Here is a 21,949-nt window from a genome sequence, read left to right as displayed (position 1 = left end):
CCTCTTCCATCTTCACAGTCAAAGACACAGGCAGAACGTGATTGACTTGTTCAGGATCACATAGCTGGTAATGGATACACCTGAGATTGGAAGCTCTTTCCAGAGACTGTTCTTTCTGTGCAGTGTTACTGTCCATACAGTCCTAGGACCTCAGAGGCATCTTGTTTGGTCTCTAAGGTTAGTGCATTTCAAATAGAAGTGCACATTGTGTTGCCAAAGGCATTTCATTGCATCAGAAAATTCTTACCTATTTAGAGTTTAAATCAATTTCCCTGTAACTTCCACCCAGCCATTGGTCATGGTTCTAACTTCAGAGGCCATAGAAAACAATTCCCCTTTCATCTGATAATCCTTCTGATATCCCTAGTGTGTTAGTCAAGGTCCAGGTGGGAGACAGAAACCACACAGTAACTTGAACAGGAAAAGTTTAATATAAAGAATTACTAACTAGGAATAGGAGATTGGTGACTAAATGGTAAAAAAGAGCTCTCTAAGGATTACAGGAAATAAACTTGGGAGAGCCTCTTCCCCAGCTAGGTCTGAGATTCAGACCTGGCTGGAGACAGGGTGGCTGCAGCCCACAGCATGGTGAAGGTTCTCAGGTGCCACAGGCCAAGACTGGCAAACAAGAAACCGGCAGCCGCCTTGGATACCCATGGAATTCAGCAGGAAGTTGTCCAGGGGGTGTTATCAGGCCAGCCGGGGTACTGTCGAGGGCTTCAGTTCACTGAGTTGCTGTTGAAGGTATCTGCAGAACCTGCTGGGAAGCTGCCCTTGGGGGTGCCTCCTCTAAGACCCTTGGAGCACCCCAACGTGTTACATGGATGTATTGTAAATTATGCGTAGGAGATTTTATCTGCAGTCAGTTCAGACAGGTTTTTTTCCCTCCTGATTTTCCCTCTGTCACACTTCTCCTTCAGTATGGTGACTCTGCAGTGGCCACAGGCATCTCGGGGCTTCAAGAATCACAAAAACTAGACCTTCCCACAATTACGTGTTGGGTTTTTGGAAGCAGTATGATACCTTTTCTATTCTCGTTTGACAAATGTTGCGTGAAGAACAAACTGCCCTCTGTAGAGAACGCTGAGGTCTGTGGACGTGGGTCCTGTATTGAAACAAGTATTAATTTCATGCTGTGCTAAACACAGCACTTTAAAATAAGGAACCTGAGGTTAAATGGCTTCAGTCATTTCAAAGTAGAATGGGAAAAATGTAAGGCAAGTCATGAGTTTGTGTTTCTTCAGTATGCCAGAAAATCCCATGTAATTGGACCTAGATATTCGATATTTACTCTGTAAATTGATCATAATGAGAAACCAAGCCCAGTGAGTCAGGAGAGCAGGGCTGTCGAGGCAGTAAGGTGCTAAGTTAGGAAAACTGAACTCCCTCAGGGCCACAGTTCTGTGAGGGTGGATTTGGCAGCCTGGGGAGCTGTTGGTGATGGCGTGATGGGGGCAGGCGCTTTTGTGTTCAGCACATGTATTTCCCAGCAGAGCTGCAGGCAGGTTTTGAGCTAGGGTGTACCTACCTGGAAGGATTGTGCAGAGGTGGTAGAGTCCTGGTGTTCAAACCACGGGCCTGAGCGTGAGGCGGTCCAGAGCCCATTCGTCCTCTCATCACCGTGACCTTCATCAAGTCGTTTTGCTCCTCTGTCTCTCAATTGTGAGTTGAAGCTACTTTGTGGATTCTGGTTAAGACGACATTGAGAATCAGTAGTGCTGTAAGGATGTAGAGAGGATAGAAGTATTTACAATGTAAGATATTATAAAAACGCACCTATAAGAGTTTCTCCTTGCACAGCTGTGCGTGTGGATTTCATGAGAGTCATGGATGTGAGTTGATTCTTCCATCTCATTTGTGATGCGATGCTTTCACCAGTTTGTCTCCTCACAGAAGTTAGGAGAGTAATAAATACCTTGGTTTTTCTTTTTCCAGATTCTCTGTGGCCCAAAATCCGGGTTCCTTTAAAAGTTGTAAGAACTGCTGAAAACAAGTTGAGTAACCGTTTCTTCCCTTACGATGAAATCGAGACGGAGGCCGTTCTGGCCATTGACGACGATATCATTATGCTGACCTCTGATGAGCTGCAGTTCGGTTATGAGGTAAGGAGGTTTCAAACGGTGCATTTACATTTTTGATAGTTATTGCCCATTACTGCTTGTCTTTCCTACTAAAGAGTGTTATATTTCATTCTGTAAAGTCGTAATTTCTAAATTCTAGTAGCGTCCAAAAGCTGTGCGTAGGAGTGTAGGTTATGAAGCTGTTCTTTAGAACTTTGGGGAAACCCTATTCCAGAATGACAGCTGTGCCATCCACCAGTTTTGGGAACTCCCAGGGAGAGTCCCAGGGGACATTTTCAAAAGAGCATCTATGACGTTTAACAAGCACTTTAATTGATGTCTCCTTGAATACCACTTCCCCGACTCAAGCAGCTGGGCACAGCAACAATAAAAACATCAATAAGCGAAGAAGCTGGCGACACTGACAAACAGAAAGCAGACCCTGTTGATGGCTTTCTTTCTGAGTTTTAAGCGGAGAGGCTGGCTGCCTGTCTTTGGGGAGAAACATTCTCTATCACCATTCATTCGATGTGGCTGATGGATTAGACTGGGTTCAGGGGTTAAGTATGGAGACCAGTAAAGGTCTCCCCCGGGGAAAGTGCCAGAGCTGAGGCCTGGTGAAAAGCAGTAGGAATTGATGAGTCCTGTCAGGGAGGATGTACACGAGATGCATGATGGCGACAGGCTGAGGCCTGCGGCTGCGGGGGTGTAATGGTGGTATCAGACCCAAGCAAAACAGAGTGTACAAATCAATTAGCTACAGCTGGCACAGGGGAGAGCGGGGGAAGTTTATCCCCCGTAGTCATCCTGTCTTTGGGAGAGAGGTAACCATTTTTAGGATTTGTTAAATTTGAGGTTCTAAGAAATCATGAAATTTTATCTAATGAAGCAATATGTGATACATATATTTATTATAGAAATTTACTTTCTAAGCCTTAAATTAGAAGTGGATTTTAAGGGGAAGAAATAGGAATCCCCCTACCACTGCCACCACCAAAAATTAAAAGCTCAAGTTTTCCCAGGTTTTTACTATATATATAAACTATATTTATATATCCATTGCGTATAAAAGAAATTGTGAAATAGACTGATGTGTGATACCTTGGTCAATGTCATTTCTGGCCAGTGAAAGGCATGAGACTAGCTAGGAAAACATACACTCATCTTTCTGGATTTATTTCTATTCATATTGGTGTCTTTCTTTCGGATCGTCACGTCTAGGGTGTTGGATGATGTTTCATACACTATCATTCCCATTTTTTCAAAAAGCAAATTACCTACTTCTTCCTCTAAGTAATAAGTAGGCAACTCATGGCAAAACCAGTTTTTCTGCCAGTATTTTCTCTCCACTGCATGTAATGGCTTCAGACTATACCCCTGTGTTTATTTTTGTGGTAAAAGGAAGGTTGAAAAAGGGAACATTCCAAATGGTGTAGCCAAGATGGACAGAGTGCTACCTCTTTGATATTTCAGTTGGTCTAAATGAAGTCTAATAAAAGGAAGTTAGACTAGATGAATTCCTTTCAACCTTGAGTTGAAATCTTGGGATCTCATGAATATTGAAACCTGGGATCTCTTTCAACCTTGAGTTCGTTTCAAGCAGCAAAAAATGTGTTGATGAGAGGAAGTGCAAAACCCGGAGGGACTGAGCTTGAATCTTCACCTCTTCCCTCTGATGCCCTGTGTTTACTCCACATTACCTCTAAAGAAGTAATGTGTATCAGAGGAGTAGGGGGCAGGGAAACGCCTCATCTCCAGTAATTGGGATCTTCTCCAGATGCTATGAAAGGAACAACTTTCCTAACTACTATCTATATACAACTTACTATGTTCCTATCAATTTACTGGGTGTTTACATACATTAATGATCTTTTCCCAAACCTGCAAGGCAGTTCTTGTTTTTCACCTTCTTTACTGAGACTAAGTAAGGTTAGATAACTTGACTGCAGTCACACAGGTAAATAAGTGGAAGAGTTGGGGTTTAAATTCAAGTTTGTGTGACACTATACTGTCTTCCCTGAGGATTTTTACCATGTCAGAGACTACTGGTCCTCAAAAGTAGTCCTCAGAACCATCAGCATATCCCTTGTCCATCACTAACTTACCTTGCTGCTAAGGAAAACTAATATTTTTCAGGCATCCCTGCCACTAGTGCTTTAGGGTAACTTTGTAAAGTTATTTCTTGTATAGTAATTAATATAATGAACAAAGTTAGGACAGTACTGGGCCCAAGTTTCTACTCTGTCACCATGGACAACTTATGTAATCTCTCTGGGTTGTAGTTTATTCTTATATAAAATGGCACTAACGGTATCTGCTTCACTGGGTTGTCGCGTACATTAGATAAGATTGTGTAGCACCACCACGTGGACAGCGCTCGGGAAGTACCCGTTCTGGGTGGTGGGCAGTGTGCTCTTCTGCTCTTCATGAGATGCCACATTAGCAGCTGCTACCACGACTGCTGCTGTCATTCTCATGATTCCGCTGATTCATGAGGAAGGTTGATGGTTGTGTCCATCATTCAGAAGGGACAGTTCTCTTCTGGAGAGGGTACCCAGTTTTGTGTTGAATCGGAAGACAGAAGATGGTGCTCCTAAATCCTGTTTTTTATGCCAAAGGCTAGGATTACTCTCATGCAAGCTTGACGGATTAAATGAACAAACAAATCAGTTAACAAAAATTTATGTCCTAGGAGAGTTATGTTGGAGCCCAGAACTACTTCTTCGTCACAGTTATCACAGTGTGTTAGGACTGTATCTATCTTGTTGACTGCTCTTCATCCTTCAGTGCTCAGATCAAAGGAAGCTTTCAGAAATTCTCCAGACTAGAGCACTCTACCTCTTTGTGAGCAAATAATTGTGAAGTGTGTTGTTTAGTGTCTGCTTTTCTTCGAGGATGTAAGCCCCATAGGGACAGAACCACGGCTGTCTTGTTCATTGCTGTATCCTCTTTGCCTAACCCAATTCAGTCCGTTCATCAGATACTCAGTAATGTTTGATGAATGAATAAATCTTCATTACCAGCATGCATATGAAAGATAGGAGAGAGATTACTCTGGCCTGCGTGCCTTTCCACTTCACTGTGATCCACAATCTGGATACAGCCATTTTAGAAAGCAGTTTGGAGTTTAAAATGTTAAACATATATCTACCACGTGACCCCACCATTCTCCTCACAGAGATTCACCCTAGAGAAATAAGAGCATAAGTAAACACAAATACTTGTACGCTAATACAAGTATTAGTATTTGTACTTGCAGCTTTTATTTGTAAAAGCCAAAATCTGGAGGGGACAAAAAAAAAAGTCTTATCAAAAGTTGAATGAATAAACTAATTGTGGTATATCCATACAATAGAATACTACTCAGTAATAAATTGATGAGCTCTTGATGCATACGACAACATGGTTGTATTTAAAAATAATTATGCCGAGTGAGTGAAGCAAGATGAAAAAGAGAACATATTTTATGATTTCATTTATAGAAAACACAAACTAATCTTTAGTGATCAAGAGATCGGTGGTTGCCTGGAGAAGGGGTAGGGAGGGTCAGCTTGAAAAATGTATTAAAAAGGGGGGCCATATAGGTTCATTGCAAACCACAAAACATTGCTGAGAGAAATTGAACAACTTCATAAATGGAAAGATGTATCATACGTCTGAATCCAAAGACTCACTATCATTAAGGTGTAAGTTCTCCCCAAACTGATTTATAGATTCAAAGCAAGCCCAGTCAGAATCCCAGAAGACTTTTTAAAAAGTTAAAATTGACAAGCTAGTTCTCAAGTTGAAATGGAAACACAATGGGCCTGGAAAAGCCAAAGCAATTTTAAGAAAGAAGGACAAAATTGCGGGACTACCTTATTTTAAGACTTCTATAAAGCTACAGTAATCAGGACTCTGTGGTATGGGTGTAAACTTAGACGTGTAGATCAATGAAATAGAATAGAGGCCAGAAATAGACCACACGTGTCATCAGTCAGTTTTCAGCAAAAGACCCAAGTCAGTTCAATAGCGGTGGGACAGGCTTTTCACTAAACGGTGCTGGAGTAATTTGATATCCATATGTCAGTTCAGAATGGATCCTAGCCCTAAATGCAGGAACTAAAATTATAAAGCTTCTTAAAGAAAACAGTGGAAAAAGTTCTAGTGTACCTGAGCTAAGCAATGTTTGTTTTTTTCCTTTAAGTAAGAGACAAATAGCACAGGATATAAAAGAAACCAAATTGGACTTCATCAAAATTAACACTTTTTAAAAAGACACTTCTAAGAAAATAAAAAGGCAAGTCATAGACTGGGAAAAATATTTTCAAAATATATAAAGAACTCTCATACCTCTATAATAAGAAAACAAGTCAGTTAAAAATGGGCAGAAGATTTGAACAGTTACTTCATAAAAGAAGATATAGAGATGTAAACTAACATATGAAAAAACTCTCCACCTCATAGTCATTAGGGCAATTCTAAAGTAAAAGCACGATGAGTTACCACTATATACCCACTAGAATGATGAAATAAAATTTAAAATACTGATAGTGCCACATGTTGGTTAGACTGTGGAGCAACTTAGAACTCTCATACATATTGGTTAAAATGCTAAATGGTACAACCAGGTTGGGAAAATGTTTGGCAGGTTCTCATAAAGTTAAAAAAAGTTATACTTTTCATATGACCCAGCTTCCAAAAGAAATAAAAACGTATGTGTATGGAATTACATATGCTACCAAATGTAAAATAGATAGCTAGTGGGAAGCAGCCGCATAGCACAGGGCGATCAGCTGGGTGCTTTGTGACCACCTAGAGGGGTGGGATAGAGAGGGTGGGAGGGAGATGCAAGAGGGAGGAGATATGGGGATGTATGTATATGTATAGCTGATTCACTCTGTTATAAAGCAGAAACTAACAGACCACTGTAAAGCAATTATACTCCAATAAAGATGTTAAAAAAATTTTTTAAAAACAGAATAAACAAACAACAAAAAAATCCCCACAAATTTCACTATCAGGAATGAAAAGCAATTAAGGAAGTGTTGTCACTATAGATCCTACAGGCATTAAAAGAATATTATGAAAATTTATATGAAATGTAAAAATTCTTTGAAAATTGCAACTTATGTAAAATTAAACAGAATATGTACCCTCTATTAAAGAAATTCAAGTTGTTATCAAAATTTTCCTACAAGGAAAAATCCAGGCCCAGATGGTTTTACTGGTGATTTCTTGAACATAAAGTGATAGTTTCAGGTTGGAGATAAACTTAGAGATAATCTAGCTTGCTCACTTTTAATTATAGGTAAGCCCCATCCATAAACTATATGAAGCCCATAAATGACTTATCCAATATCACCCAGTTAGTAAGTGGCACTTAATAAGGGCATACAACTCATTTTGGTGCTATTTTCCCCATACCATGCCACCTGGGAAGATTTTATTATGTAACTGTCCTATTTGCGCCTCTGTGCTATTCAAACCCATTTGTTTGAAACCTCTCTTTGGTGAAGGTAAAAACACCTGAACATTTTGTTTCCTATTCCAATATTAACAAATAAGAATCCGTATCAGTCAGGAAAACAGAATCTATACTAATTGTTTCAACAGAATGGATTTAGTATATGAAATTTTCTAATAGAGGTATTAGAGAGCTGAGAGGGCAAACAGGGACTACTGAAAGTATAAAGAGAGAATAACTCCAGGGAGCGTCCACTACCCCTAGGGTGGGAGGAACAAAGGAAGAGAGGGAAGAGGCTGGGTTCGTTAGAACCCAGAAGCTTGGAAGAGACCCCCCACCCCACCCCCTCACCCCTGGGGCTGGGCCTTAAACCTCTGAGGAGGGGCCACTGGCTGGCTATTGCTGGTACTTCTGAGGGTAAGGCTGGCTCTGCCGGAAGAGGCTAGAACCACATTCTGCTGCTGGGGTGAAATGCCACACTGTCGGGAAAAGCAGGCAAAACAGGAAGTAATTCCCTTCTCCTTTTCTCTAGTTTTCCAGTCTCTCTAGTGCACCCTGTTGGTAGACCACCTAGCAAAGGTGAGATGTTTGCAGAGTCTCAGCCCTAGCATCACAAGGCAGAATTAGAAGCAGGGCTTGGGGCTACAAGTCAGTAGCTTTATAACCAGTGCAGTCTACCCCTTTGGCTACCCCAGAGCATCCATACAGACCCTTCTACACGTATTTGAACTTCATGCAGCAACAGTAACAACTGTATTCTTTTCACTAAGAAGGATGCAGCAGCTGTCCCTTATACATATACAGGCCTTGCATTCCCTCCCCTAGAAGGTGAGACACAGAGTCCCAATAGTCATAATATCAGTCTCTGGTTAATTATTTATTCTTTCTTTAATTTTGTCACAATTCTACTTAGTATTCTGTAACTTAATGAATAAATTATAGGCTTCCAATTCTGGACAAGATTGAGCAAGCACATTCCACCCTATTCCTAGAAAAAGAAGACAGACTGGCTAGGGTCCTCAGGACCTAAGGGATACTCCAGCAGTGAGTTCCCTTGGATTTTTTTTTTCCTTCCTTCCTCCCTCCTTCCCTCCCTCCTGTATACCCCAGCCTCAGTGCTGCAGAAGGCCATGACGCTCATAGGCACAGATAACGAGCATACAAACGCAGAAAAAGAAAAAGAAAAAGAAAAACCCGCTTTCTCTTGTAAGGACTGGGAAGAGGGCAGCCCTGCTGATGGAACGCTTTTGACTGTACCTACTCTACACCAGGCAAACACCATGAAAGAAGCCGTATGTACCCCTGCCAACTAGATGCTGTGACTGGGGGGATTGTCGTTCAGAGCCCTGCTGACCGTTCCCACCCTGCACTACCAGGAGGCAAGAGCAGAGACGGCACTCCTCCCCTGTCCCCTCTCCACTCTGGAGACTGTGGGGTGGAACTCAGTTGACCTTCCATGTCCTCCATGAAGTGAATGTTAGCGAAGACGCAGCTGCAGAGACTGGGGGCTGGGGGGCGGTGTCCTGTCCACCATCCCCAGCCTGCACCAAGCAACAGACAGCAAAGAGACAGCACCTCATCCGTTCCCAACTCGAGAGTGGAGGGAAGGTTATGGAAAGGAGGGATTCCTCCTGGGCACACTGTCACCCCTCTCCCTTCAGATCAGCCCATGCATGAAACTGACTAGAATCAACACAGCAAAGGCTTTGAGAAAGAAACTGTAGTGTAGAATACTGCCCAGGTTTCAAATTAGCCTCTGGGTAGCACACAAATTAGGCAGACCAGAATAGCACGATATAGTCTTTGAAAATTCAATTGATATTCAATCCAGAGCCCACAAAGTGGATCCGGACATGCACTCTGAACCTAAGCTCCCTGCTAAAACAGAAAATGTGAAAGGCAGCACCATCTCACAGTAACACTCAGCATGTTCAGGAAACAATCCAAAATTACTCATCATACCAAGAACCAGGAAAATTGCAACTTTAATGAGAAAAGATAATCAACAGTTGCCAACACCAAAATGACACAGATGTCGGGATTATCGACCAGGATATTAAAACTGCTATCATAAAAAATCCTCTAATAAGTAATTATGAGCACTGTTGAAACAAATGGAAAAATAGAAAGTCTCAGCAAAGAAACAGAAGATACAAAGAAGAACCAGATGGAAATTTCAGTACTGAAAATTGCAGTAACCAAAATTTGAAACTCACTGGGTGGGCTCAATAGGTGAATGGAGATAACAGGAAAGAACTGGTGAACTTGAGGATAAATCAATAGGAATTATCCAATCTAAACAGCACGGAGAAAATAGATTGGGAAAAAAAAAATGCACAGAGCCTCAGGGACCTGTGGGACAATCACAAAAGATATAACATTTGTGTCATCAGAGTCCCAGAAGGAGAAGAGAAAGAATATGGGGCAGAAAAAAATATTTAAAGAAATAGCTGAAAGCTTCCAAAATTTGCCAGAGGTCATTAAACTTATAGACTTAAGAGGCTGAGGAAACTACAGACATCTGAAGAATAAGTTATATAGACTATATACATTGTATATATGGAATATATCATAGCTATAATTCTTATATCAAATTGGAAAAGAAGAGACAAATAAATTGGTGTGTATATGGTAAGGAATCGAGAAAACTGCATGGCTGCTACGTTCTTCTGCAGCTTGCTCGTGAGCCATAGTTGATATTTATGACTTTTTTACACTGCTCATCCCACATCCTTTTATCCTCAGCCAGCACTCTAGTATGTTTATTACAGACCCAGTTTCTTTAATGGCTCTAGTACTATTAAGGCTTTCTATCTCTTCCTGTGTTAGTTTTGATAAGCTGTGTTTTTCAAGGACTCTGTTCGTTTAATTTAAATTGTGAAATGCATTGCTATAAAATGATCCATACTATTATCTTGTTATTGTTTAAAGTCTATAAGATCGGGATTGCTGTGCTCTTTTTCATTCCTGATATTGACAACTTTTGTTTTCTCTCCTTTTCTTGAGCCTTGTTAGAGGTATATCAGTGTCATATTCTTTGCAAAGAATCAACTTTTGATTTTGTTGATTTTTCTTTAGTGTGTATTTGTTTTGTATTTCATTAACTACTCTTTTCTTGATTAATCTCTTCCTCTAATTTCATGAGTTTAAGTGGCTGTTATTTTTCTAACCTTTTGACTTGATAGCTTAGATCAGTGATTTCAGTATTTATTTTTCTAATATATGCATTTAAAGCTGTAAATTTCTCCTTAATTACTGCTTTAGGTACCTTCCCAAGTTTTGATTTGTCATATTTTCATTATCCTTAAGTTTAAAATATTTTCTGATTTCTTTTGTAATATCTTCTTTGACCCATAGTTATATAAAAGTATACTGCTTACTTTTGTCAGTTTTTAAAGTTACCTTTTTCTTATTGAGTTCTGATTTGATTCCACTGTGGGCAGAAAATATACTCCCTATGAATTCATCATTTTGAAACGTGTTGAGACTATATGGCTCAGTAAAAGGTCTATTTTGGTTAATGTTCTGTGTGCCCCTAAAGAGTCTGCATTCTGCAGTTGTAGATTTAATGATCTTACTAGGTCAGTTAGGTAACGTTAGGTACGTTGGCACTTTTAGTACAACCAGAATATTCCCCTGCTTATTCTTCTGTGAAATAGGCATCTTCGTTTCTTCTGGTTTGGCTGTGTGTGTGTGTGTGTATCTATAGTCTTTATTAGTTTTGTAGTAGTTAAATTCATTATCCTAGATTAAATAAAAAATCGTTTAAACACAGTATTTAATATGTGAGAATCAAAGAGAAACCATGCAGCAGACCTTTCTCACTGTGGCTCCAAAGCATTTTTAGAGAAATCTGGAGAGACAGAGGCGTCTCCCCATTTGGGAATTTTTCAGGAAGGGGCAGCCAGCAGTCCTCCGGTATCTAAGGTGGTTTTACTAGTCCTTCCTGGAGCTGAAGAATAGACCAGATGACTTCCTAAAATCCCTCAGGTGTCGTGAATCTAAGGGATCAGAAGTACAGGCAAATGTATAAGGTATGGGTTCATGTGAAAAAGAATCCAACTTGTATGCGTAAGAAGTGTCAAACTCCTTTGCTTTCCTGTGAAACCTAGAGAGATTGCTTGTGTGAGGATCCAGGGGTATTTGGAGGCAATGCCAACAGCTTTTTAGGATTGAAAGGGAGAGCACAGCCGTTGCCTCAGCAGAGGAGAGCGTGGTGACCCGGGGTCTGTTCTGATGGCGTTTCTGCTGATGCCTCTTTGGAGGCCTGACATATGTTTCTCACAACGAGAGGGCATTGTAAAGCAGAGCTTTAGTTAGAGGGTTGGAAGCATCACTTTACAGAAACCATTTTAAAGCAGCAGGCTCCACAGCTTGCTTAAGGGACACAGAGCAGAGTCTGAAGGCAGCTCGCAGACGGCACCCTCCCCGAGCTATGAGAAAGAAGGGTGGCCTCCCGTCAGAGCCCAGAGATGAAAGAGGAATGAAGGGGGAAGGTCTACCTGGGCTGTAAGCTTGAAACCCGTCACGACCTCCGGAATCCCTTTCCCAGAGGAAGTTGCTGGAGCCACGGCAGTGCTCGGCCAGCCTCTGCAAAACCATAGCACACGTAGGGAACGTTAACACTGTACTGGGGTCCACGGACAAGGCAGACAGCTCTGTTTTAAAGAAACCCGGCATCAGAACGGGAAGGGACCTTGGAGACCATCCTGTCACTTCATGCTTTATTGCCGAGAAAACTGAGGTGCGAGGAGGTTAAGTTACTTCTGTAAGGTGTTAAATGTACGTTGAATATAACCCTTTAAGGGACGCCCTAGCAAGTTCTTGGGAATGCAAGGCCAGACCCTGTAGGAAAGGCCTTTTTTCTTCCAGTGTCTGTGACTTGAGGACACAGACATGTGGATTCAAGACCTAATGCCTGGGTATCATTATTTATTTAATTGGGAGAAAACATAGGGGTCATTTGCCTGTTTAAATGGGTCATATTCCCTGTTGGAAGGCAAAGAGCTTTGGGAAATGTTACATTCCCTCGCCAGCCCCGAAATCAGGAGCGAAAGAATGATCTTCTCTGGTCCTGCGTGTTTCTGACTTGTTTGACAAGCTCTAGTGAGCTACCAGATGTGGAGATTCTTTTCAGCCTGGGATAATTTATTTATCTGTTTATGTATTTTACCAGGAAAGTATCTATTGAGTTCTTGATACTCATTTGCAGGGAGCTCCTGGGGGAACAGTAGCAGTGTATAGTGTTACTTGAATGTTTGATTTTTTTCCCCCCAAGTCTGTCTGCTTTTATCTCAGACCTAAAGAGCTGGGAAATAAAATGCAACTTGTTCCTCCTCCCCTCCCCCGCCTTTAAGAGAGGCCGTTTAAAACATGTGGCAGAAAATGAGCCATGCAGACTTGGCTGGATGTATGAACCCGGGAATTTATTTTTCCTTTCGTACTTTGATCCTCATTTCCAACCATAAAAAATTATTAGTAGCCCTTAAGTGTTGAACATTTTTCACCTGAGAGATGTGAAACACTCTTGGCTAATAATACTGGTTATAAAATCAGTCCTTCATGTGGGGATGGGAATTGACTAAGAGCAACTGTCTGTTGTTAGGTGCACACACTGCTGATGCCTTTCTTTTACTGCCTGTGCGTCCCCTAGGTGGCAGCGGCTGGTGAAACCTCTTGGGTGCTAATCAGTTATGATAATTTATTTGTTTTATTTTGTTCACAACTCCCCAAGGTAATGGCAAGTAAAGGATCATGAGAAGACAGCAAAATAGCATGGAATGCCCTACTTTTTCTCATGAGAACGTGAAACCACCTCTGAGTGCGTTCTCCTGCTATAGGAAGCACCAAGATGAAAGGCAACCCAAGTTAGAACGAGCTTGGGTGTACGTGTGGTCGCACGGGGGAGTCACAGGCCAGTTGATGTGGTGGAGGCGGAACTTGTGTTTGGGTTGACGTTGGAAGCTAGGTCGATTCAGCCATATAGGGCCAGCTGATGGACAGGCTAAGAGGTCAGCTGAAAAGTCAAAGGCGGTGAAGAGGTGTCATAGGTTTGCAAAGAGGTATATGGTCCAGGCAGTCAGATCACAGGATGAATTAGAGATGACAGACTGAAGACAGGGAAAGCCAGTTAGATAATGGTAGTGGAAAACCTATAAGCTTAATGTTCATCTGGATTGAAGAACCAAGAAGGGAAAGGTGGGCTCCGTCATAGCTCAGATTTGATTGGTAACGAGGGAGCTTGGCTAAGTGGAGAATTCCAGAGCTGAGACTCTATATACAGTTAACTTTTAAACAGAATTAGTAAAATTTAGAGCTAAATGTATTCATCCAGGGAGAGGGGGAGAGATGATGTATTCTGTGATTCTAAATAAACTATCCCACTTTCTGTCTCCTCACTAGAAGAGCAGAAAGATGGAAACACCTATCTTAGAATTAGACTTAATAATAACCTCTTTTAAAAAGCTAGCGGGTAACTTTAAAAAAGAAAATAGGTTGTCTCTGTCCTTCTGTTTGTCCCTCTCTGAGCCGTCTGCCAGTAAAGTGCCACAGATACCGGGTCTTGGACTGGGTCTCAAGACTGTTTCCCACAGACTTGTGGTTATGATCTTTCTGATGGGAATTGGCTGCTTTCCTCTCTAGATTTAAGTCCCAGAGTCCTAGATCTGAAATTGTGCTCAGGGTTGTTGGGAATCCAGGGCGGGTTTTCTTTACGGTACATGGAACCACCTGTCTCATCCTGCCATGGGCCCTACGACAGGCTTACACTCTTTGGTTTCACCTAGAGCACTGGGAAACTGGGTTCTCATAGCCAACACTGATAAAAATGAAACGTCCCTGAAGGAGGGCCCAAATGCAAGGGACATCCCTGCAGCAGACAACCTAACTATTGGAAGTGCCTTGGCCTTCAGTGGGACCCAGTGCCATAGATTTCCTTTCCTTGGCCTCTCAGCTGACTCAGATCCTTGAGCCTCCGCATGGCCTGACCCAGTGGCTGCCTGGAAAGACTGGGAGTTCGGGTGTTTCCTTCTCCTCTCTGGATGATGGACTGTAGCAGCAGTGTACCGTGGAGCCAGCACAGGTGTCGGTCCCCATGAGTGCAGGCACCGGCCGTCCCAAGGAGCCGGGCCTGCCTTGGGCGTGTGCAAAATCAAACCTTGTCAGAGCTGTTCGGGGTCAGCATTTGTGCTGGGTCTGCGCTAAGGCTTTACAGTAGCTATAGAACCATTTTGTCAAAGCTGAGCTTTTTGAACACTAAAAATTGTCTAGGACTTGCGGTGACTTCTTCTTTTAGGATCTGAAGAAGCTGATGGCTGGAAGCTCTCTTTGAGCCTTGCGTATTACATCTGAGTGAGTGACAGTTCCCCTCTGAGTCTCCTTCCTGGGCCTGGCCACCATACAGATCAATGGTGTGGACTATTGAAAGGACATCTGTCTCTCTTTACTTCCATTTTTCTCCCTTTTCTTAAGTACATGAAGAGTTGCCTTTATAGAGACTGATGTTCTGAGAAGAGGGAGCAGGCCGGATGGCTCATTCTGTGAGTGTCCTTGCCCATGAGGTATAGTCAGGGCTCCCCTCACAGGAGGCATGAGGAAGACTGAGGCCAGAGGGGAGTCATTCTTCCTAGAGAATTACCTCCCTGGGGTCTTCACATCGCTTCGGGCTCCCTGTTTCCAGCCTGTGGGAGACCTGAACCCTCTGATAGGTCTGTCCTATCACCAGCTTGCAGACTCGAGGGGCCTGGAGGGAGAATAGTTCATGTGTGCCGCTCTGAGCACGAGCTGCTGAAAGCGGACCCCGAGTGGCAGGCCGGGGCCCACGGAGGTGCTGAGAGAAGCTGCAGTGAGGTTTGACCTCTCGGAGCTTTTCTAAAGCACCCAGTCCCCATCGGAGGGTAAGTCAAACAAATATTAAGGAAAGGAAATCGAATATGTCTGCTGAACACTGAAATAACATCTGATGGTTTAAAAAAGCACCCAGTTGGGAATTACAATAGAGTGACACTTTTTCCTTCCCCACTGAGCAAATTAAAACAGCAAGCTCATAATTTGTTTGCCTAGCCATTAATGAAACATCAAATGTAGGACTCGGGGCTCCTTATCCCAGAGAGGGAGCCTGCTGCCCGCTGGTACATCAGGTGTCTTCGTTGAAGGGTGTCTCCTCCTCACAGACTCCCATCCCACGGAAGTCAGGTGAGTTAGATTTGCAGTTTTCCATAAGCGCTTATTTTGTTGGGCAGTGCCGGTGAGGAAAGAGCTCCCCTGACCTTCCCACTCCCCGCCCTACGTGCCCCCCATCCCGGCCACACCTCGCCATCTTTCTTGTCCGCAGCACCGGCAAGCCCACCTGGCCCCGGAGTTCTGTGGCTCAAGAATGAATGTTTGTAATGTGGGATAGTTATTTTAAAGAGGTGTTGGTACACTTGATGGTTTAAAGAATGCATACTTTCCCTCCCCCATCCAAAAGGAGATAACTGTCGTGATATCCCAGCCCTGAGAGGATCCATATGTTTACGGGTTATTGTTCCAAAACCTGCCTGTTGCCTCTTTGGGATTGATTACAGGCTTTGGCTGCTCCAGGAATCCAGAGCTTCAGGATTTGGTTTATGATTTGGGAATAGGGGGAATTTGTCTTGCATGGGCTGCTTATCTGCCTTGATTTTCATAGGGGTGCTTAAAGGAGGCGTGTGGGCAGGACTTGGCATGGGACCAGGGGAAATGAAAGCCATCCTGGCCGTATCCAGGCCCTGAACTCCCCCCGCAGCTCTCTCAGGAGGGCAGAGCCTGCAGCTTTCGGAGCAGAATTCTGTGGTGTGCTGCCCAAGTGTGAAGCCGCACCGTTCACTGCCACTTGTAAAATTGCTTGCAAAATCGTGAGTTTAAGACAGTGGTTGGTGGTTGCTATCGCATTAGGCATAGCAATTCCCTGTTTGGGAAGAATAGAAAGAAAGAAAACTTTAAAGGAACGGAGTAGTCCCCAAACCTTAAAAATGTCACACCTGGGAGAATGAATCTCAAGAAAACAAGGTGAGCTAATCAGTGTGATAAAATTACAACTCACCTCTTAGGTCAGATTTATTTCTTGCTGCTCCAAAATTGGTGCATAGGGTTAATCGTGATTGCAGTATATTGGCTACTGTCTGTTGGCTGCTTTAGATCAAAACTTGTCAACCTTTAAAAGCAAAATTTCTAGGTTCCCATCCAGCCTCTGGAGTTGGGGCTGAAGACTTGAGGGGTGGGGCAGAGGTCCTGATCACATGTTGATACTCTGCTCCTGGAAGGGGCAGGAAAGGGCTAACTTCTTATAACCGAGGCCACTAATTCACATCGGTGGCGTAGATCTGGGGCTGGATTGACAAACCCCCCTCTTTAGCTCGGTCCATTCAGACAGGATTGTGTTTGCCTGGTCTACTGCTCTGTGCCTAGTGGGTGCTCAGTCAGTATTTACTGATTGAGTGCACGTAATGTGGTTGGATATGGAATTTTTTTATATATAATTTCTATGAGTGAAATTAGAAGGAGTTTTTCAAAGTTTAAATGATTCTGTATTTTGTATTCAGTGGGAGAACTCTGGTTTTCTCCTTGCTGGCCTGCTTAAACAGAGAGCAAAGAGTACAATTTTGTACTGATAATTTACCTGGTTGGGGGCAATAGGGATCTCAGCCCTAACTTTGTAATTTAACTTCCTTTTCCTTTATCCTCTTAAAATGAAATCCATGAAGCTTTTTCCTTATTCTCTGCTTTCCCATCCCCGACTTAACTCTTTTTTTGTACTTTTTCCTGCATCCTTGCTTTCTTTCATCTCTAGCTTTCTATGCATATGTCATTAGGTTTTCTCAGTGGTAAGCTCCTTAGTAACAAGATATATCCTTTATTTTTGTATTCACTCTTTGAAGTATAAGACAGTCCCTAGAAAATAGTTGGGGGCAACTGATTTTTGACCAGAGGTGCAAACGCAATACAGTGGAGGAAAGACAGCTCTGTTAATGAATGGTTCTAGACAAATTGGACATCCAGAGGCAAAAATTTAACCTTGACCTAAACCTCACACCTTACAGAAAAATTAACTGGAAGTGAATCATGGGCTTAAACATATGAAACGTAAAACTATGAAACTTTCAGGAAAAAAGCTTAAGGAGAAAACTCTTCAGGATCTAGGGCTAGACAAAGAGAAGCATGATTCATAAAAGGAAAAGTTGATAAATTGGACCTCATCAACATTTAAAACTTATGCTCTGGGGCTTCCCTGGTGGCGCAGCGGTTGAGAGTCCGCCTGCCGATGCAGGGGACGTGGGTTCGTGCCCCGGTCCGGGAGGATCCCACATGCCGCAGAGCGGCTGGGCCCGTGAGCCATAGCCGCTGAGCCTGTGCGTCCAGAGCCTGTGCTCTGCAACAGGAGAGACCACAACATACTGCATACTGCAAAAAAAACTTATGCTCTGTGAAAGGCCTTGTGAAGAGGATTAAAAGACAAGCTGCAGACTGAGGGAAACTATTTGCAAACAACGTATCCAACAAAGGAGGAGCACCTAGGATATATAACTCTCAAAACTCAACAGCAAAAGACAATCCAATTAGAACATGCGCAAAGGACAGGAGCAGTTATTTCACTGAAGAGTATATACAGATGGCGAAAAGCACGTGAAAAGATGTTTGACATCATTAACCATTAAAGATTAAAACTGGAATTACATACACCTATCAGAATGGCTAAAATTTTTTAAAAAATTGTCACACCACCAAACGCTGGTGAAGATGCAGAGAAACTGGATCTCTCATACATTACTGGTAGGAATGTAAACTGGTACAGCCACTCTGGAAAAACAGTTTGGGCCATTTCTTATAAAACTAAGCACGCAACTACCACACGACACAGCAGTTGCACTCGGGCATTTATTCCAGAGGCAGTAAAATTTCTGCCGACGCAAAAACCTGTATGCAAATGTTCGTAGAGCTTTGTTTGTAGTGCCAGGAAATGCATTAGCCCAGATATCCTGTAGGGGGCGAATGGCTAAACCAACTGGTCCATCCACACCATGGAGTATTACTCAACAATGAAAAGGACCAAACTGTTGATATACAGAGCAATTTAGATGAATCTCTGGGGAATTACGCTGTGTGGGAAAAAGCTAATCCCGAAAGGTTACGTATTGTATGATTCCACTGATACATAGCCTTCTTGAAATTACGAAATTGTAGAAATAGAGAACAGATTAGCAGTTGTCAGAAGGTACCTGGATGGGGAGGGTCTATAAAAGGTCAGCAGGAGGGACCCTCATGCTGATGGAAATGCTCTGAAGCTTGACTGTGTCAGTGTGAGTATCATGTTGTTACGTCACACTATAGTTTTGCAAGATGTTACCATTGGGAGGAACTGGGTAAAGAGTACACAGGCTCCCTCTGCATTCTTTCTTACAACTACTTTTGAATCTACAGTTATCTCAAAATAAAATGTTTAGTTAAAAAATAGTGGGAGCTCAGAAAGTATCTAAGAGTTGAATGTGTAAATGAATTAATAAATAGGAACACCCAAATCTCTCCATCCCTAGACTGTGACTTAAGCTTGCTGTTGGGTTGCCTTTCTAGAACTTGATAGCAGGATCAATATTTTTTTAATAAATTTATTTATTTATTTATTTATTTATAATTGCGTTGGGTCTTCATTGCTGCGTGCGGACCTTCTCTAGTTGCGGCGAGTGGGGGCTACTCTTCCTTGCAGTGCATGGGCTTCTCATTGTGGTGGCTTCTCTTGTTGCGGAACACAGGCTCTAGGCACGTGGGCTTCAGTAGTTGTGGCCCCCCGGCTCTAGAGCGCAGGCTCAGCAGTTGTGGCGCACGGGCTTAGCAGGATTGCTCCGTGGCATGTGGGATCTTCCCGGACCAGGGCTCGAACCCATGTCCCCTGCATTGGCAGGCGGATTCTTAACCACTGTGCCACCAGGGAAGTCCAGGGTTAATATTTTTAAGATAGGTGGAATCTCTGGATATTTAAAGAAATGTTATTGAGGGCATCATCTGTTTTTTGTCTTTTTTTGCATCATCTGTTTTGATAGTTTGGACTTTATTCTAGTTTTTGCCTTCTGTTGTAGGCCATCCCAAATCTTTTTTTTGAAGTAGATGGGATACAAATAAATAAGTGATTTAAAAAGAGTTCCTCTGCTTCTTGATTTTCCACCAAGAGCTTATGGAGTTTAAGCACACATATAGGGCACTCCGATTAATTAACTCATTAAAGAATCGTTTTGGAACCACATTTATGCTTCAGAGCCAGCCAGGATTGCAGTTTGTGGTCAATGCCATTTCCTCCCTTTGCACAGTAAGAAAACAAACCTGGCCAGTTCTGCAGTAGCATCTGTGAGTGACAGGGCAGAGCAGTGACGTGAAGTAAGAAGAGTGACTTCCTCCCTGCTGGGCAGAGCTGATATCTTTGGTCTCCAGTCAGTCAAATCAAGGCTCACCAAGATCAAGTTGAAATTTTGAAGGCTCAGTAATGGTTATTTATAAAAGCTGAAGTCTCCGTTTCCACCTCGTGAGGATTTAAAGGGAATAGCCATTTGCCTTATGATCACTATGCTTCTTTTAACTTCATTAAACAATCCCCTGGGACCAGACTTAGAAACAGTATCACCCCCACTGGAGTTGAGGTTATGGAAATAAAAATGATTTCACGTTTAGCGGGTCTTAAGGAGCACGAAATTAGAAAGCCCGTGACCTGATCCTGACCCATCTCTGCCTCCTCCCATCCCCTCAAACTCACGTCTCTCCTTCCCTTCTTTATTATCTCTCAGGAGATTCATTGCCTCATGAAAAATAGTAGTTGAGTTTAATCTTTTGTTCAGCTGCTTTTTGCTTGTCCTTCCTTCCCTGCCCCAGAGCCTCCCGGATTACAAGGTTCCAGTAGGCCCTCGGTGTCCTAAGTGGCGTCTCACTCGTTTGCCACACAGCTGATGAGACTTCCTTCTTTTAACGGTGTGAGCACGTGGCTTTCTCTGCTAAATGGAAACCACGTTCATGAAGAGCCTTCGGCTTTCAGAAGATGGATGCTGAGGGGAGCAAAAGGTTTTGTCGTTTTCCCCGCTGCCTCTCGCTCCCCCATCCTGTTCCCCACCTCGGTCATTCCCATGTGTGTAGGACCCTTAACCATCTCTGCCAGCAACTGCACACAGCTGAGAACACTGACACTGAGTATGACTTTAAACCCCGTCATCTGACCTCTTTGTTTGACAAGTGAGGGTGTGAGTGTGGGGAGAGGAAGTGCTTTTTAGAATCAGGAGAGCGGGAAATCTCAGGACTTCGTGAGCAGAGGCTGGACGGGGAGTTAGGCATGACCTAGCAGTGTGACCTCTGGACAGCGCTTCTTGTCCAGCCTTCAGTTTTCCCATCTGTCCAGTGAGGGGACTGAACCAAATGATCTCCGCCTTCCAAGTGACCCCTGAGTCGGCATGGGCAGCGGTCCGCAGCTCACACTGCCGGAGTGTGAGTCTCTTCTTAACCATCCACCGAAGGCCTGTGGTTCTGCCGTCTGGTGAGATGGCAGATGTCTTAGAGCCACCTCTTCAGTGGTGTCTTCCTAACAGTGGTACCCGCGAAAGGTTTAACGCACATGCTCCTCTACCAGCTGTGGCCAATCCTGGTCTGTCTCCCTACCTTCATCACGGCCCCAGGCCTGAAGAGAGGACTTGAGAGGAGTGGCAATCATGTGCCCCAGCGCCAGGGCACTAACCTCCAGCCAGACTGGGGCAAACAGGATCGCTGCCAAAACCCTAGCAGCCTTCCCATGATGGGGCTTTTCCTGTCTGGCTAATTTTGAGCAGAACCCCACCTTGGGTTGGAAAGGTCTCTGGGGCAGACTGAAGTGATGTAACAGGTAAATCTTAATACATAATGCAGCGTGTACGTGTATTTGTCAAAACCAGTCAGCGTTAGGGCACTCCAGATGACAACGTTGGGCTCCCTTGCTCTAGATGCCCAGCGTTAGCATCTAATTGTGTCCCAGGCATGGGTAAAAGCTCTTTGGCTTTTTGCAAAGCGCCCCCTTGACAAAAACTACCAACCACCCTTGTAATTAAAAGCATGAGCTGAAAATGGAGCCAATCAGTCCCTCCATTCCACTTCATTTCAGGAAATTCCAAATATAAAAGGTGAGCTTTGTTCCCAGAGGGCTGAGAGTGAATCCGATAACTGGCTTCTCTGTGGAAACCAGCTAGAAATTGGACCTCAGCCAGCTCCCCCTTTCCCATCTGGGCAGCACGCAAGACAGTCCTGACGGAAAGGACGGCCACTAATCCAAAGGTGTCTGCAAGCTGGGTTCCTCGCAACTCTGCCACGACTGACCCTCGCATGTGGCCACAGGGCTTGGGCTGGGTCATAGCATTCTGTTCCACTTGGATGGTTAGGGATCAACAAAACCTAGGGGGCATGTGCAAGAAGAGAAACGAACCCT

At 43.4% G+C, this 21,949-nt stretch overlaps 1 protein-coding gene across 2 annotated transcripts in view; it reads left to right on the top strand.

Annotated features, from left to right (window-relative positions):
- EXT2 (exostosin glycosyltransferase 2) overlaps window positions 1-21,949 on the top strand; it is a 120,248-nt gene that overhangs the window by 80,230 nt on the left and 18,069 nt on the right. For both annotated transcript variants that reach the window (XM_067749324.1, XM_067749323.1), the window contains one exon: window positions 1,936-2,102. In XM_067749324.1, coding sequence (XP_067605425.1) covers window positions 1,936-2,102 — 167 coding nt within the window. The remainder of the gene's footprint in view (window positions 1-1,935; window positions 2,103-21,949) is intronic.

Source organism: Pseudorca crassidens, chromosome 9 (genome assembly GCF_039906515.1).
Source record: "Pseudorca crassidens isolate mPseCra1 chromosome 9, mPseCra1.hap1, whole genome shotgun sequence".
Lineage (NCBI taxonomy): Eukaryota > Metazoa > Chordata > Mammalia > Artiodactyla > Delphinidae > Pseudorca > Pseudorca crassidens.
The sequence above is the reverse complement of the archived record's forward strand: the minus strand, read 5'-3'. Positions and strand labels throughout refer to the sequence as shown.